This window comes from Bison bison, unplaced genomic scaffold (genome assembly GCF_000754665.1).
Source record: "Bison bison bison isolate TAMUID 2011002044 unplaced genomic scaffold, Bison_UMD1.0 scf7180017864072, whole genome shotgun sequence".
Classification (NCBI taxonomy): Eukaryota; Metazoa; Chordata; class Mammalia; order Artiodactyla; family Bovidae; genus Bison; species Bison bison.
Genome location: NW_011494644.1, coordinates 4,750,075 through 4,766,561, shown reverse-complemented (window position 1 = coordinate 4,766,561; position 16,487 = coordinate 4,750,075). Strand labels below are relative to the sequence as shown.

The following is a 16,487-nucleotide window of genomic DNA, read 5'->3' as shown; positions in this document are numbered from 1 at the left end:
ACCAAGCTACTCAGCCTCTTTTCTCCACTGAATTTTCCTACTGAGCTATCCTTATTCTATTACTCTTTATATCTCTAATTAATATCTAATTGAAGCTATTGTATCCTGACCCTCGCCGACGCCGTCTCTCCTTCGAGTACCCTGGATCAGCCGGGGCTGGTCCCCGGCACCTGGAGCTCCTCGGAGCCCCCGCAAAGTGCCACCTACAGTTCAGCCTCACTCTCTACTCTGCCTGGTGTCCTAGGCTTCTGCAGTGTGATGAAGGAGCAGCTGACTGGCTACATGGGGGAGATGAATGGGTCTAGAGGTCTGATGCTTTGTCTTTCAACTGAACCTACATTTTTAGCACCATTTCACTCCCACCTTCCAGAGGCTCCTGGTACCTATGGCTTATCCTTTTGGGGGTGTCTTCAATGATGAAAACATGGTTCTCAGATTTCTCTGCAGCTGACCTAGGATCCAGCTTTCTTGGGGCTGCTCATTCAGTCCATCTCCTTTCCAGCATCCAGGATTTTGTTGTTGATGTCTCCTCTTCATCCTCATGGGCTTATGCCATTAAGAAAATTTCTTTCCTGTCATTTTAGTTGGGACTTAAGAGCAAATGGACCAAAAAAATGTGTGCTCAATATACCATGTAGAGTTATGCCAATGTTCAAATTTCTTAATATTCTTAAAATTTTTAAAGAAATTCTCATTGAATTTCTTAAAAAGCAATTAGCTTGAAACCAAATGATTATGCAAATAAGCAACATTTTTTCAAGTTTTAGATCACAAAACATCTATTACATGCATTTTCTTTGAAACTGATGACAACTCTATTGGTAAAAATTATTCTTTGTTTTCTAGGTCAGAAAAACCAAAAAAAAAAAAAAAGAGAGAGGGGTACATCCTTTATATAAAGCAAATGGAAAACATTATGTGCCAAATTTGGAAGGTTTTTGTAAGAATTTATTAGAAATATTAAAAATTGAGAAAACTTGCATTAACAAATCAAATTTTCAGCAGTTTGAAAAACTAGAAAAGGGGGCAACATTGAGCCCACACTCCCCATGGGGACAACCATCTGGAGCTGAATCTGAGCTGCTTTTCAGGTGGGACTAAGGCCTCCAATCCACTCTGTCTCCACTCACCTCCTTCACTCATCTGTAACCAGAAGACACTTGAATTTGAGACCAGAAAGAAAGAAATCACTTTATTTGGAAAGGCAAAATTGAACAATATATATGCAAAAATAAATCTATAATACAAGCCACTGTATTCTCTGGGTCCCACCCAGTGTCCACCTTGTCTAGGTTAAATGGTTACCTCAGAGATTAGAAAAAATGAGTAACAGGCACAATTGCAGAGAATATGCATATTTTGTCTCCTTCGCCCTGCCCTCCCCCCACAAGCTGCACATACTTGTGTAAACATTTTGTTGATTTGTGACACATGTCTAGTACTGCAGACAAATGTGCTGGGATGAAAGGAAAGGAAGTCATTAAAATAGCAACAACAGTAGTTACCTGGCTTGACTCATCAATGTTGCATTTGATGATAAATTCCCACAGGGCCTCAGGTGAGGAGGGAATAAGGACATCCAGCTGCACTGGGGGCTAGGGATTTTTTTTTCCTACTTCCATCCATAAAGCCTGCTTTTTTTTTTTTTTTTCTTTTTAAACCTATAGCAAAACTGAGAGACATTACACTCCAGTTCACTGCAGTTTAATTTTAAATTTTATTCCCAGAATCCTCTAAGAGTAGCTGGCAGATCCTGGCTTCAGCTTAGCCTCTAACCAGCAGGATATTTGGAAAGAGTCTACCTTTCAGAACCTTGGATTTCCCATCTGTGATTGAAGATACTGATTATATCCTTGACTCCACTAATCTCCTGGACCTTCACCTGCTTCTTGTACTTGAAGATAGTCTCGATGTCTTCCCAGTTGGGCTGGAATGTCCTGAGGTTTTTTGCTTTTTGGATGCTCAGCATTTGTGGAAAAAGAAGATGCCCTAGCCAATTTTAGAAGGCACAGAACTATCTTTTGAAGGTGGAGTAAGTTCTGTTAGCTCAGAAGGATTTGTGTCTTGCAGATCACTTTGCTCTCACTGATCCTTAAAGAAGCATTTGATTAGCTGTAGTATATCCAGGCCATTCCAGTCTCCTACAGGAGAAGGGGACCACCTGGTGACATTAAAGCCATATGGATGGGTAGAATTGCACAGATGACCAAGCCATTCCAGACAGGCTGGAGGAACTAGAGCCACAAACACTCCATTTTTTATGAATTTACTGAGTGCTTACTCAGTGCCAAGGCCCTGTGTTTTTAAGCACTAGAGATTGAAGAAAAAGTGAGTTAACACGCAGCTTCAGGGTTTAATATAGTAACTCTTAGTCAGGATTAGAGCAGGGGCTGGCAAACTATAGCCCAGGCAGGCTGTTTTTGTCAATAAAGTTTTATTGGAACACCAGCTGCACTCATTCATTTAGGTATCATTCACCAGTGTTTCTGTACTATAATGGCAAGGCTGAGTAGTTGCAAGAGACCATAAGGCCCACAAAGCCTAAAATATTTACTATCTGGCCCTTTAGAAAAAGTTGCCAATCCCTGTGTTACAGAAAAGCACTGACATGTAACTAGGAAATGAGACAGGTGGTCAGGGAATATAAATGATTGGCATAATAAAATCTCAGAGAGCGAGGAGACTGGTTGAACTAACAACAGCAACAACAAAAGCATCAGTTAATGAGGTTTGAGAACTTTGAAAAGTCAAAATAAAGTTGCTTCTAGCTTACATTTAACAAATGCAAATTAACTATATGCACTGGCTTAAAACACACAAACAACTTAAGGCAAGCCAACTACTTGATTTGTGCAAACAGCAAAAGGGTAATTAGTTCCAGCTTTTGGAGGAAACTGGTTATGGTGAGTCCAAATACAAAAACAGGGGTACCCGTCATTTATAGGTGATCCAAAGCACTTTTCAAGGGTAATTTTACTCTGTTTGATTTTTCCTTTAGGGTACACTCTTAACTTTGGAACCGAATACATGCACAGGGTCATGACTCCACAGTACTTAACACTAACATGGCTGAAGGACCTGTCTTAACGAACTGGTTTGTATGTTACGCTCTGTTTTTTTTTAATGTTTTGATTTTTAAACAGAGATGTTGCTTTAGCACTTGGGGTTGATCAAAGCAGTCTGTTTTCTTTGCTATTTGAAACATCAGTTGAAATCACACTGATGTTAAATCTGAAATCCTTCGAAAAAGAACACTTATTAAATACAGATAGCCATAGCTTGGCCCTGGGGAAACCACTGGAATTAATGAGTGTTTATAGTTCTTGCCCTCTCATTCTCCAACGGCTTAAACAAATCTCAAGGGACTGCTGCTGAAAGCATCCTACTGCAAATGACAAGAAAATCAGCCAAGCTTCAAGCAGAAAATGCCGCGGATGGGGGTTGGGAGCAGATTCTTCGTAAGAACGTCAGATGCTAAGAAAATACAGAGGAATACTGTACAAGGGGTACTTCAGTCATATTGTGGATGCTGCTACTGAGATGCAGAGTACATGTCTGCTTGGAGGAAAGGCTTCAACCTTCCAAGCCACAGCCCTTACAGGTAAAAGCTTTGAGGTGCACCCACCTCCACACGAGCTGAGGCAGGAATTAGAGGTAGTAAAAGTGTGCATATAGAAATCAAACCTGTTTTGTAAAGCCCACTGTGGAAAACACACTTCAGAATGTAATTTGGCTGATTCCACAAAATCAGTTGCATTTCAGGAAGGAAATTAAAAGATAAGAAAAGTGTGTGGGCCCTCCCCCATGGCAGAAGGGGTCCTGGGAGATGTACAGTCTTACACACACCAAAAAATGCCACACACATTCTTCCAAATGCTCTGAGAAAGACGGCTTTGCTCTAAGACAGACGTGACAATACACACCTCATGGAAAGTTAACATGCAGCTCTGCTCTTTCCTACCTCATCCTGACTCAGGAAACACAGGCTCTGTGGGCCTGAGATTTCAGCCCAGCCTGAAAAGGCTTGATGAGCAAAGCTTTAATATTTTCCATCCAGGGCAGAAAAGATACATTTTCTTACATCTCATGACAAACAACAACAATAACCACAACAAAACACAGAAAAAGAACCTCAGAAAGATACATTGGTTCATTAGGCTGCTTTTTCAATCCCCAGAGCCCTAGGGGACAGCTGCAGTGTCTCCACTGGTAGCAAAGACATTTTCAAGAGTTAAAAAATAGCATACAAAAGTTGATTTACTAAAAACATCTGCCCGCTCCAGCCCCCAAACAACCCTCAATAAGAAGTCTTTTTTCTTCCCCCTTCTCCTAGCCCTGTAACTTGGGGCTGGCTGGCAGTGGTTTTTTCCAGCAAGTTATTCCTCCATCTGGGCCCAGGCCGCCTCTGCTTTCTCGTAGTACTGGTTGGCCAGCCGGCCCTTCATGGCTTCCATCGCTGCCTCGGCTGCCTGGGTGTACAAATCGCCTGAAAGAAAGCAAAGCAAGGCACAGAGAGGTGAAGAGCCTGTTGTTTTTGCTGCCTGGTATCCCTGACCCCTCTCCAAGAAGATCACACTGAGATTACTCCTTCTGGCCTATCCCTGCACATAACCTGGGTGGGACTCTGAGCGTGTGCACGTGATCCAAGCCGGGTCAATCAAAGCACCTTCCCTGTTCTTCACCAGGCCACAGGGATTAGTCGGGACTTAAGCGCAGCCACCCAGAGTGAGCTATCCCAGTAAGCACAGTGATTGGTTTAGGGGCTGTGGGTGATTCCAAATGAGTCACTGAGAATCAGGCTGAGGACTTCTATCGGACAAATTGGGGCTATATGAAAGTGGAAGGGATAAAGTGTCTAGATGGGTTTGGCCACCAAATGAATTTGTGGAGAACATATAAAAACACTTGGTTTTCAGTGCTTTTGGATTTAGAAGTTTCAAATAAAAGATTATAGAATTACAGTATTAGTTGCTTGATTTCGTTATACTACCTTAAAAAAAACTTTTAAACTTAGCCTCATCCTATACCTGTGAAACCAGGAGTTCAGTATGTTTATCATGTTATTTAATATATACAATGTGCATTAACTGATGAGTGAATAAACAAAATGTAGTATCTATAAAATGGAATATTATTCAGCAATAACATGGAATGAAGTACTGACACATGCTACAACATGAATGAACCCTGAAAGAAGGAAGACACAAAAGGTCACATACTGTGATCCCAGTTATATGAAATGACCAGAACAGGTAAATCTATAAAGACAGAAAGTAAGTTAGTGGTCGCCAGGAACAGCAGGAAGGGGAAATAGGGAGCCACTGCTAATAGGTACCAGGTTTCTTTCTGGCATGATGAAAATGTTCTGGAATTAGGTAGTGGTGATGATGGCATAACACCGTGGACATACTAAAAACCACAGAACTATACACTTTATTTTTATTTATTTATTTTTTGAACTATACACTTTAAAATGGTAAATTTTATGAAAATGTCAGCTCAATTTTTGAATTGCAAACAAACCTCCCAAATTTCTAACATGTGACTATTAAAAAGGTTCATTTGCATACCAACTTCATAAAGCCCCTTTCTAAGCATCATATGGGTATCCAGCCTTGCAAAATACAGGACCAGTATGAATCTTTCTCCCAACCAGAATGGAAAGAAGAGACTCAGTCTTGCAACTTGTTGTGAGTCCCAGTGAGACAGGAATTATGTCTCTTTCACTATCCAGCCCTGTCCCACCCCAGGGGCAGGTCTGCCAGGCCCTACCTGATCTCTGTGGGTCCTTCTCCAGCCCGCAGCCGCCTGTGAACAGCATCTCCGCCTCCCTGGCCAGCAGCATGTACCGGGGTTCGTCTTGCATCCCATCATACTCCCCACCCTCATCACAGTCAGTTGTCTCCAGGGCAGTGTTGTACCAGTGGAGAGCCTCTGGCCAGCTCTGGGACCTTGCCAGGAGATACAGAGGAAAAGAGAAGTTACCATGGCAACAGGGAAGGAAGGAGGAGGCCCATCAGCAGGAGAGGCAAGTCAGGGATCGCAGTGCGGCCACTACCTATGCTTCGGGACCCAAAGTATCCAATGCCACCACATCTAAGGGCTGTCATTCACATTGTGCTGCTGCTGCTGCTAAGTCGCTTCAGTCGTGTCTGACTCCGTGCGACCCCATAGACGGCAGCCCACCAGGCTCCCCCGTCCCTGGGATTCTCCAGGCAAGAACACTGGAGTGGGTTGCCATTGCCTTCTCCATTGTGTGAAAGTGAAAAGTGAAAGTGAAGTCGCTCAGTCGAGTCCGACTTGTAGTGACCCCATGGACTGCAGCCTACCAGGCTCCTCCATCCACGGGATTTTCTAGGCAAGAGTAGTGGAGTGGCTTGCCATTGCCTTCTCCGCATTCACTTTGTAGATCTATATATTCATTACAATAGCGGTCAAGTAGTTTTCCCTAACAAAACTGGTATAGCACAATAATTTTCCAACAGATGGAAGTCGAGCATCTTGAGGAAGGGGAGCATTTTTCTAGTATCCATAAAATCACCCTACAGGAATTCCCTGGCAGTCCCAGTTAGGACTTGGTGCTTTCACTGCCATGGCCTGGGTTCAATCCCTGGTTGGGGAACTAAGATCCCACAAGCTGCACAGGGTGGCCAAAAAAAAAACAAACAAAAAAACTCCCCAAACCAAAAAACCTACCCTATGGGTTTGCATTAGCAGTGGGTGGTATCCCAACCAATCTGCCCTGTAACTCATGCAGGAGAAGAGGTGGGTGGGGTACCCTTCACCAAAGCCCCCAGAACCTTCTGACAGCAATCATTCAGCCCTTTCTTTCTCTGCCTCTGCTGGCCAGCTCTGGCTTTCCTCCAGAAAATGGAGGGCTTACTCCAGAACAGCTGACTTCTCCCTTCTGACTCTGCCCTTCACTCTCAACTCTCTCTCCTACGGCCGCACAGTGGCCAAACCCGCAAGGGCAGACACAAATGCCAACCCAATCTGTGCAAAACAAAATAAAGAGTAAACAGGGCAGGGGGCTCTTTTCCTTGGGGTGTAGTAATGCATATTACCAAACACGTGAGTAACTATAGGACATCAGGAAAGAGCAAAGAGAGACACAGATAAGAAGGTCTACGTGCCTCATGAAATGTTCCTGGAGCTGCAGCTGTATATATATAAACACATATACATGGACCCGGCTTCACCCTCCAGTCTTAGCTCGTCAGCCGCGCCAGACTCGCTGGGTCACTTTCTCTTCCTCGAACGTGCCAGCTCCTGTCCGCCCTTTGGCTTTTGCACCTGCTGCTCCCTTTGCTTAGAACATCCTTCCTTTAACTCTTCCCATACCTGGCTCCTCATCTCTCCAACCTCAGCTGAGCTTCTTCAGAGACACTGGCCCCAAATACTCTATTTCTTACCATTACCTCAAACTGTAATTCTCCTGTTTACTTATTCACTTGTTTATTGTTTTTCCTGGCTAGAATGTAAGCTCTAGGAAGGCAGGGACCATGTCTGTTTTATTCACTGCTGCATTCCCAGGGCCTGGCAGACAGCACAGACTCTATAAATGTCTGCTGAAGTGGCTGGCTGGGATGGTGTCAGGAGATAATCTTGACTCCATTTTATAAAGAATGGAAGTTATTTGAAAATTATTTGTGGCACATCCAGAAGACTGGGGTTTGAACAGTGGATTGGAAACCACTAAGCTAGTTGATCTCAATTTTTTCAGCTTTGGCCCGCTCTGGTCTTGAAAGGCAAGGCAGAACTGCTCTCAACACATTAAATGTAAAAGAAGGGAAAGGACCTACTCTCTCCCCACCCACCCCACCCAACTCCACACCCAGTGGTTAGTTTGTCCACCCTGCCTTGAAATTTCCAACGACTTTTCCTTCTCCTATGAGATGGTAACTTCTGGGGGAGGGAGGGTCAAAACCCCCTAAATGAAAATAGCTGACTCTCATTAATGCTCCCTGAATGGAAGAGTCTGGGGCTGCTTGGAACGAAGAAGAAGAGTAAGAGAAAGACTTTGGAAGATGTTACAGAAGAAAATCTTGATTGATTTAACTACACAGATACTAAAAACCAGCAAGTCCCCAGACCCAGTAGTCAATGGGCACTGTGTGGCACCTGTTCTCCCTGCTGCCCCAAATCTATGGTAGCCATCTCTGAAAAAAGGTTTTAAGTCAACTCATATACCAAAGAGCTAATAGCCTTAAGAAAATAAAAATTTTTACAGGGAATTCCCTGATGGTTCAATGGGTAGGACTCTATGCTTCCACTGCAAAGGGCATGAGTTTGATCCCTGGTTGGGGAACTAAGATCCCACATTCCACAAGGCCAAAATATATACGTGTGCTATGCTTAGTGTTCAGTTGTGTCCGACTCTTTGAGACCCCATGGACTGTAGCCCTTCAGGCTCCTCTTTTGTGGGGATTCTCCAGGCAAGAATGCTAGAGTAGGTTGCCATGCCCTCCTCCAGGGGTTCTTCCCAACCCAGGTATCAAACCCACATCTCCTGCATTGCCAGGCAGATTCTTTACTGTCTGAGCCACCAGGGAAGCCCATGAATACTGGGAGTGGGTAGCCCATCCCTTCTCCAGGGGATCATCCCAACCCAGGAATTAAACAGGGGGCTCCTGCATTGCAGGCAGATTCTTTACCAGCTAAGATACAAGGGAAGCCCATATATCTATATATGGGCTTCCCTTGTATACATATACATACATACACATATCTCATACATACACATATCTCATTATTAACAAACCAACAAGAAACCAATCATCTCAAATGAAAAAAAAAAGTACACAGAGAACGTAAAGAGAACACAGATAGTAAAGATTTTTTAAGAGCCTCAGATACAGATATTCAATGCCGAGTACCAGCTCCTCACGCCCACGTGGTCGTTCCCCACTGCACTCAATGGGCATTGTGTGTGCGTGTTAGTCGCTCAGTTGTGTCTGACTCTTTGCAACCCCAAGGACTATAGCCTGCCAGGCTTCTCTGTCCATGGGATTCTCCAGACAAGATTACTGGAGTGGGTTGCCCTTCCCTTCTCCAGAGGATATTCCAGACCTAGGGATTGAACCCTGGTCTTTTGCATTGCAGGCAGATTCCTTACCATTTGAGCTACAGGGAAGTCTCAATGGGCATCATAGATGTTGGCATTTGATTTTGGACAAAGTCATTTCATGTTTGTTTTGTTTACCTCCCCTCCATGCCAGTGATTCTGAGCCCCCCAAGAAGCAGGCTAATGTACAGTCCACTGGAGAACAGATGAGAAGACCTAAGTTTTGGCCCTGCTATTTACTGGCTACTTAACTGCAGACAAGCCCCTTCACTACTTAGAACCACATATCCATAAAATAAGCCCCTAAATGCTGCCCGGTCTGTGTCAAAGAGATGTGTTGATTCTTTCATCCAAGCAACTACTGAGCCAGGCCCTGTGCTAAGCACTGGCACTAAAGAGATGCAGGAAACCCAATTCTAGTTCTCAGTGAAATAAAATCACAGATATGAAAGCACACCCAAATACAAGGAGCATTACAGTCACACAGCAGGTAGCTGACAAACATTTGCATGATATGTAACTCAGACATTTTAGACCCTGAGAGGTTGACATGACAGAGCCGCAGTCTTGATTTAGCTTCTAAACTCAGTGAGAGGGAGATGAAAACACGACCCACATAGGAGGGAAGTGCCACACTGCCCCAATCCTGGCGGTTTGGACACTGTCCCTTCCAGAAAGCCACAGGTGCCTGAGAACAAACGGGGAAGCTGAGATCCACTGGGAGCCAGTGAGCAATAGGTCCCACTAAGAGTTGAATTCCCTCAACCGTTCTCTGCTCTTGGATTTCTGGGACCTCCCACCAGCCAAGCCAAAGACCCAAGATGAAGCTGCCATTCTTCTCTTGCCACCAGAGAATCCAATCCTGGCATCTCTGCCAGAGGCATAAGGGAAAAGCTGTTAACGCCTGTAGGGTTGTAGCTGTCAGAGATTTCAAAAAGGTGAAAAAAAAAAAAGGGGGTGAAAGTGTTGCTCAGTCTTGTCTGACTCTTTGCGACCCCATGGACTGCAGTCCGCCAGGCTTGTCTGTCCATGGAATTCTCCAGGCAAGGATACTGGAGTGGGTAGCCATTCCCTTCTCCAGGGGATTTTCCTGACCCAGGGACTGAACCTGGGTTTCCTGCATTGCAGGCAGATTCTTTACCATCTGAGCCACCAGGGAAGCCCAAATCACTCTGGAAAACTCACACCAGCACTGAATTCCCCTGGAGCTCATTTCCGTCCCTCCACTCCCTCTTAGAAGTGAAAACAGTAAAAACAAAAATACGAAGAGTCAGTTAAAATCACCCCTAATCCCATCATCTAGAGACAACTGGCTCTGGACCTGATGCTACATATCCCTTCAGACTCTTTCTTGGACAAATCTTTACAGAAAATGGCTAAGATGCCATTTCTCTCTCTCTTTATGTGCCAGTGAAATTACAGGCATCACCTCATTTAACCCTCACACAACCACACACTACCGCCCTAGCATGCAGGTTCTATGGGTATTCTGATTTGAGACGATGAAGAAACAGGTCAGGGAGGTAAACCTTCTTGCCCACGGTCACAGGGCTGGTACTCGGGGGAGGCACACCTGGAACCCAGGTCTGTTCTGATTCCAGAGGGGAGGCTCCCACCTGCACCCCAGGTTCCCACCAGCTCCACCTGAGCCACAGCCACAGTACCTGTCAGGGCTGAGGTTCTGGCCAGTGTCAAAGGCTCGTGCCACCAGAATCATGCACTGTCTGTCCCCAGCTTCGGCTGCCTTCAGTAAGTAATCAAATCCTTTGGTTTTGCTCTCTTCTGTCTCCTGTTAATACAAACCAAAGAGGGGGAGAGAAAAAAATGAGCTGTGAGGGGCTGCCAGAATCTCATACGTCAATCTTTTCCCTGTTTCTTGAATTGAGAGCTTCAGGTTAGGGCTGCTGTAGAACTGTACATTGTGAGAAAGAGAACAGAGCTTACCCTGCTGCAAAGAGATCCCTGGGTTCCCATCAGGCAGGGAGAAAAGGAAGCTTAGTCCACTCCCACCTCTATCTGATGTGATTCTGCCAGAGACCACATCATCTATCCACTTCCAACAGGGGCTCCCGGCTTCCAATTCTTTTAAATTTTTTAGCAATTTTATCGAGATATAATTCATATAACTCATTCACTTAAAGTGTACAACTCAGTACTGTTTAGTATATTTACAGATTGTGCAACCATCACCATAATCAATTTCAGAATATTTTCATTAAGTCAAAAAGAAATCAAAACACCATACCCCCCCCCCAAAAAAAAACACCATACCCTTTAACTATTACCTCCCAATTGCTCCCCATCCACCCCCACCCAGCCCTGGACAACCACTAATCTACATTCTGTTTCTAGAGATTTCCCTATTCTGCACATTTTATATAAATGCAATCATATAAGTAGTCTTTTGTGCCTGGCTTTTTCCACTTGGCATAAGGTTTTCAAAGTTCATTTCATACAGCTTCTATCAGTGTTTCATTCTTACTTATGGCAAAAAACATTCCATTGTATGAAGATACCACAATTTATCTGTTCATAAGTCATCAGGTGATGGACATTTGGGTTGCTTTCATTTTATAGCTATTCTCTATGAACACCTGTGTACAAACTTTTGTGTGGGTGTATGCATCTATTCTGGGGGGTTATATACCCAGGAGTGGGTTTCCTGGTGGCTCAGTTGATAAAGAATCTGCCTGCAATGTGGGATATCTGGGTTCAATCCCTGGGTTGGGAAGATCCCCTAGAGGAGGGTACGGCAACCCATTCCAGTATTCTTGCCTGGAGAATCTCTGTGGACAGAGGAGTCTGGCAGGGTACAGTCCATGGGGTCGCAAAGAGTCGACATGACTGAGGGACTAAGCACACATACCAAGGAGTGGGGAAGCCCAGGTGGCACAGAAGTAAAGAATCTGCCTGCCAATGTAGGAGGCACAAGAGATGCAGGTTTGATTCCTAGATCGGGAAGATCCCCCAGGATAGGAAATGGGATCTGACTCCAGTATTCTTGCCTTGAAAATTCCATGAACAGAGAAGCCTGGCAGGCTCCAGACCAGAGGGTTGCAAAGAGTTGGACACAACTGAGCAAGTGAGCATGCACACACAAACCTATAACTTCTGGGTCACATCCAACTCTATGTCTACCCTTTTGAGGAGCTGACTGTTTCCCACAGTGGCTACACCAGTGTATATTCCCATCTGCTTTTACTATGCTTCTCCAAGATCTATCCAGAGAGAGATTTTAAGCTCAAGTTGGTCATATTACTCTATCAAAGCTGCTCTAGGACTTCTTATCTCACTTGGAGACAAATACAAAGCTCTCATATCAGTCTATGAGGCCCTTCTCAACCTTCAGGCTTCAAGAAGCGTGCCAGGGACTACAGTTGTCCCCCATATCCATTCAGTTCAGTTCAGTTCAGTTGCTCAGTCGTGTCCGACTCTTTGCGACCCCATGAATCGCAGCACGCCAGGCCTCCCTGTCCATCACCATCTCCCGGAGTTCACTCAAACACATGTCCATCGAGTCCGTGATGCCATCCAGCCATCTCATCCTCTGTCGTCCCCTTTTCCTCCTGCCCCCAATCCATATCCATTATCCCCTGCCATATTTTTGCTGGCACATGGCTGACCAGCTAAAAACTACATTTCCCAGCCTCCCTTGTGCCTGGAATCAGTCTCTTAATAACAAGAGGCCTACCCATAGGGACTTCCCTGGCAGTCTGGTGGTTAAGACTCTGTGCTTTCACTGCAGGGGGGACAGGTTCAGTCAGAGAGTCAGTCAGTTCAGTTGCTCAGCCGTGTCCCCACAGACTTCAGCATGTCAGGCTTTCCTGTCCATCACCAGCTCCCGGAGCTTGCTCAAACTCATGTCCATAGAGTCAGTGATGCCAGGATGTTCAGTTAGGGAACTAACATCCAAGAAAGGACACCTATCCAGTTACTCATTCCCTGTCATATTATCCCATCTCTCACTTAAGAACAATGCTTGGCACAGGAAGTACTCAATAAAGGTCAGTTATTTTTACTTCTGTTGGAAATATTTTCATTTGTTAATTATTACCTGTATTTACATTCTTTTCCATCTGAAAGGTTTGCTGTTGTCAATAGTAACCTAGGACACTGCCCAGAGTGTAGGAGCACTCAAAAATATCTGCTGGATGGGTGGGCTGTGGGGAAAGTGGGAAATGGGCGAGCAGCTTTTCAGGGCACTTGCCCATGTTTTTTTGGCTGCCAGAGCTGGTCCTAGAGAGAAAGGCCTTTGAGATGCCTTCAGATAAGAAAACTAAAATAGCTTCTACATCCCTTTACAAAGGGGCTTGGGTGTGACTGGTGTAAATAGCCTGAGATCATAAGAAGAGTTACCAGGGAGTCTGAGAGAGAAGGTCTCCCCAGTCCTGGCCCCTCACCACTCATTCTGGGCCTCGGCATTCCTTTAGTTAGGCCTCAGACACTTCTACGTGTCCTCTCTGCGCCAGATGCTGGGAGAACAGGCTGAATGCGGCAGGAATACTGGAGCTGGCTCTACAAGCTCGTGAAAAATGATGTGAAAGCAAACCAGTCATAAAACACAGCTGCTGCTGCTGCTGCTAAGTCACTTCAGTCGTGTCCGACTCTGTGCGACCCCAAAGATGGCAGCCCACCAGGCTCCACCGCCCCTGGGATTCTCCAGGCAAGAACACTGGAGTGGGTTGCCATTTTCTTCTCCAATGCATGAAACTGAAAAGTGAAAGTGAAGTCGCTCAGTCATGCCCAACTCTTAGCAACCCCATGGACTGCAGCTTACCAGGCTCCTCCCTCCATGGGATTTTCCAGGCAAGAGTACTGGAGTGGGTTCATAAAACATAGACTTTATTAAAAATTAAATTATGTTAACTTACAGTTAAATGAAAGGTAACAAACACCCAAAGCTCATCACTTCCTAATTATTTTACTCTGCTTTACTGTTATCTATGCTCTTGAGGTTATTAATATCCACTGCAGGGCTTCTCAAACTCAGTACTAATGACATTTTAGACAGGATAATTCCGTTGTGTGGGGACTGGCCTGTGTGCTATCGATATTTGGCAGCATCCCTGGTCTCTGTCCACTAGAAGCCAGCTGAACTCCCAGAGCTGTGACAACCAAAGGTATCTCCTGACACTGCTAAGCATTCCATGGAAAAGCAGGAAGCAAAGATGCCTGCTTGAGAGCCACTGGCCTATGGAATCTGCTTAGTGGAAATGCTATATAATGGGAATGCCATGCATTCCTTCCAACTCCGTGCTCAGTGATGTCATGTTACTACCTGGACATTGGCCACAGTGGGAGCATTTACACCAAGAGATGGCAAAAATATTAAGAGTGCAGATTCATTTAAAAGTATGCCGTGTCTGTAGCCATTACATTGTGATAAGCGCAAGAAACTGGAATCTCTTCGGTATTTAAAACTATCATCTGATTCAGCAAAGGAGTCTTGCTCATGTCAGCAGCAAATAAATGAAGCTCCAACTCTGACAAAGAGCTTGCTTGTTGCACTTCCATTTTACTCACTAAAGTAAGTGAAATTATCAACCAGTATCCAGGTTACAACTTTACTCCTTCATCAACCACAACCCGAGGGAGGCTACAGATATAAGCACCACAAAAATTAGCGAAAGAATTCTATGAGGATAAATTGACCATATGGAATTCACAACAGAATATTTTTATTATTGTTTGTAAACTGTATGCTCCACTTTCTTTTATCACTAAACGTCTAATAAGCTTACATACATATATGAACAAACATTCCCTCCCTACCTGCAAGAACCAGTCATTAAGCATTTGCCAGCATACCACTGGCTAAATGAGATATATTCAATCCAGCCCTCAGGGAGCATGGAGACTAGAGAATGAGGGACAATTCATCTACCTGTCAAAACCCGCTCCCCCCAACCAAACTTGCTCTTTCACCATCTAAAACAGGAAATAAAAATGGGTGTAGGGGCTTCCCTGGTGATCCAGTAGTTAAGAATCTGCCTTGCAATGCATGGGACACTCGTTCGATCTCTGGTCAAGGAAGACTCCACATGCTGCAGAGCAACTAAGGCTGAAGCCCACAACTACTGAGCCCACATGCCGTAAGTACTGCAGCCCGCACGCCCTAGAGCCTGTGCTCCACGAGAGAAGCCACCACAACGAGAAGCCTGCACGCCCCAAAGAAGAGTAGCCCCCGCTCACCGCAGGTAGAGAAAGCCCGCGTGCAGCAATGAAGACCCACCAGAGCCAAAAAATAAAACAAAGAAATAAATAAATGTATCTTTTAAAAAGGCTTTGGGTTATCCCTGTGCATGCATGCTCAGTTGCTCAGTCGTGGCCAACTCTTTGCAACTCTCTGGACTATAGCATGCAGGGTCTTACCAAATAGATTTAATTAGTTAAGATGACGTCATACTGGAGTAGGGTGGGCCCTAAACTCCACAGGACTATCATCTTCATAAGAGACACAGAGACAGACACACAGACAGAAGGCCATGTGAAGATGGAAACAGACTGGAGTGATGCGCCCACAGACCAAGGAACACCCCAGATTGCCTCTACTCACCAGAAGCTAGAAAATCATGGGTGTGTCGACACCTGATTTTGGACTTTGGCATCTAGAACCGTGAGAGAATGAATTTCTGTTGTTTTAGGCCACCCAGTCGGTGGTAATCCCTCATGGCAGTTCTAGAAAATGAATACTCTCTTGGAATTACATGTGAGGATAAGAAGATGGAGGAAAAGGTAGGAGGGGCTTTTTTACTGCAAACTTTTCTATATTAAAAAAAAAAGCTTTTTAGCCACAGGGCTGTCGGGTGTCTTCCCATACCCTCTTCCAGTCTGAGACCCACAGAGAGGGCCTGGTACCCTGTGCCCATGACACGTCCAGCCTCATCCAGCCACAAGCCTGGCCTACATGACAGAGAGGATGGGGACAGACAGCTCGGAGCACACGCACACCAAGGGCCTCTCACCTTCTCCAAGGACAGATCACACTCCCTAGGCCTGGTCAGTCCTGTCCACTGTGCCCACAGAGCAGGGGGGCGAAGAGGGAGAAGACACCCTCACGGATTCCTATCACACCTGTCCTGTCTGGGCCCCCTCTCCGGCCTCGTCTTCTCACCTCCTCCTCACACCCCATGCTCCAGCTACACTGATGGCCTCCTGTCCTTCAAACCCCACCTGGCTGTCTCCCCAGGCCCTAGACCCACGCTGTTCCCTCTGCGCACACTGCTCCTCCCACTCTGTGCCTGGCTGACTCCACCGGGTCTTCAGGTCTACCTTCGGGATCACTTCTTTCATTCGCTCCACAAATGAATGCTGAATATGGAGTCTGTGCCAGGTCTGTTCTAGCCACCAGGGAATGACAATCAGGAAACCCCAGCTAAGGCCCTTCCCTCATTTGTTTGCAGCAGCATCTTCTGCTTCTCCC

General features: G+C 45.3%; 1 protein-coding gene across 2 annotated transcripts in view; it reads right to left on the bottom strand.

Annotated features, from left to right (window-relative positions):
- Window positions 1-1,165: 1,165 nt before the first annotated feature.
- The window catches only part of EEF2K (eukaryotic elongation factor 2 kinase), a 71,671-nt gene continuing 56,349 nt past the window's right edge, over window positions 1,166-16,487 (bottom strand). For both annotated transcript variants that reach the window (XM_010837181.1, XM_010837182.1), the window contains exons 16-18: window positions 10,729-10,853; window positions 5,773-5,951; window positions 1,166-4,486 (exon numbers count right to left, since the gene is read on the bottom strand). In XM_010837181.1, the coding sequence (XP_010835483.1) occupies window positions 4,377-4,486; window positions 5,773-5,951; window positions 10,729-10,853 (414 nt within the window). In that variant the 3' untranslated portion in view covers window positions 1,166-4,376. The remainder of the gene's footprint in view (window positions 4,487-5,772; window positions 5,952-10,728; window positions 10,854-16,487) is intronic.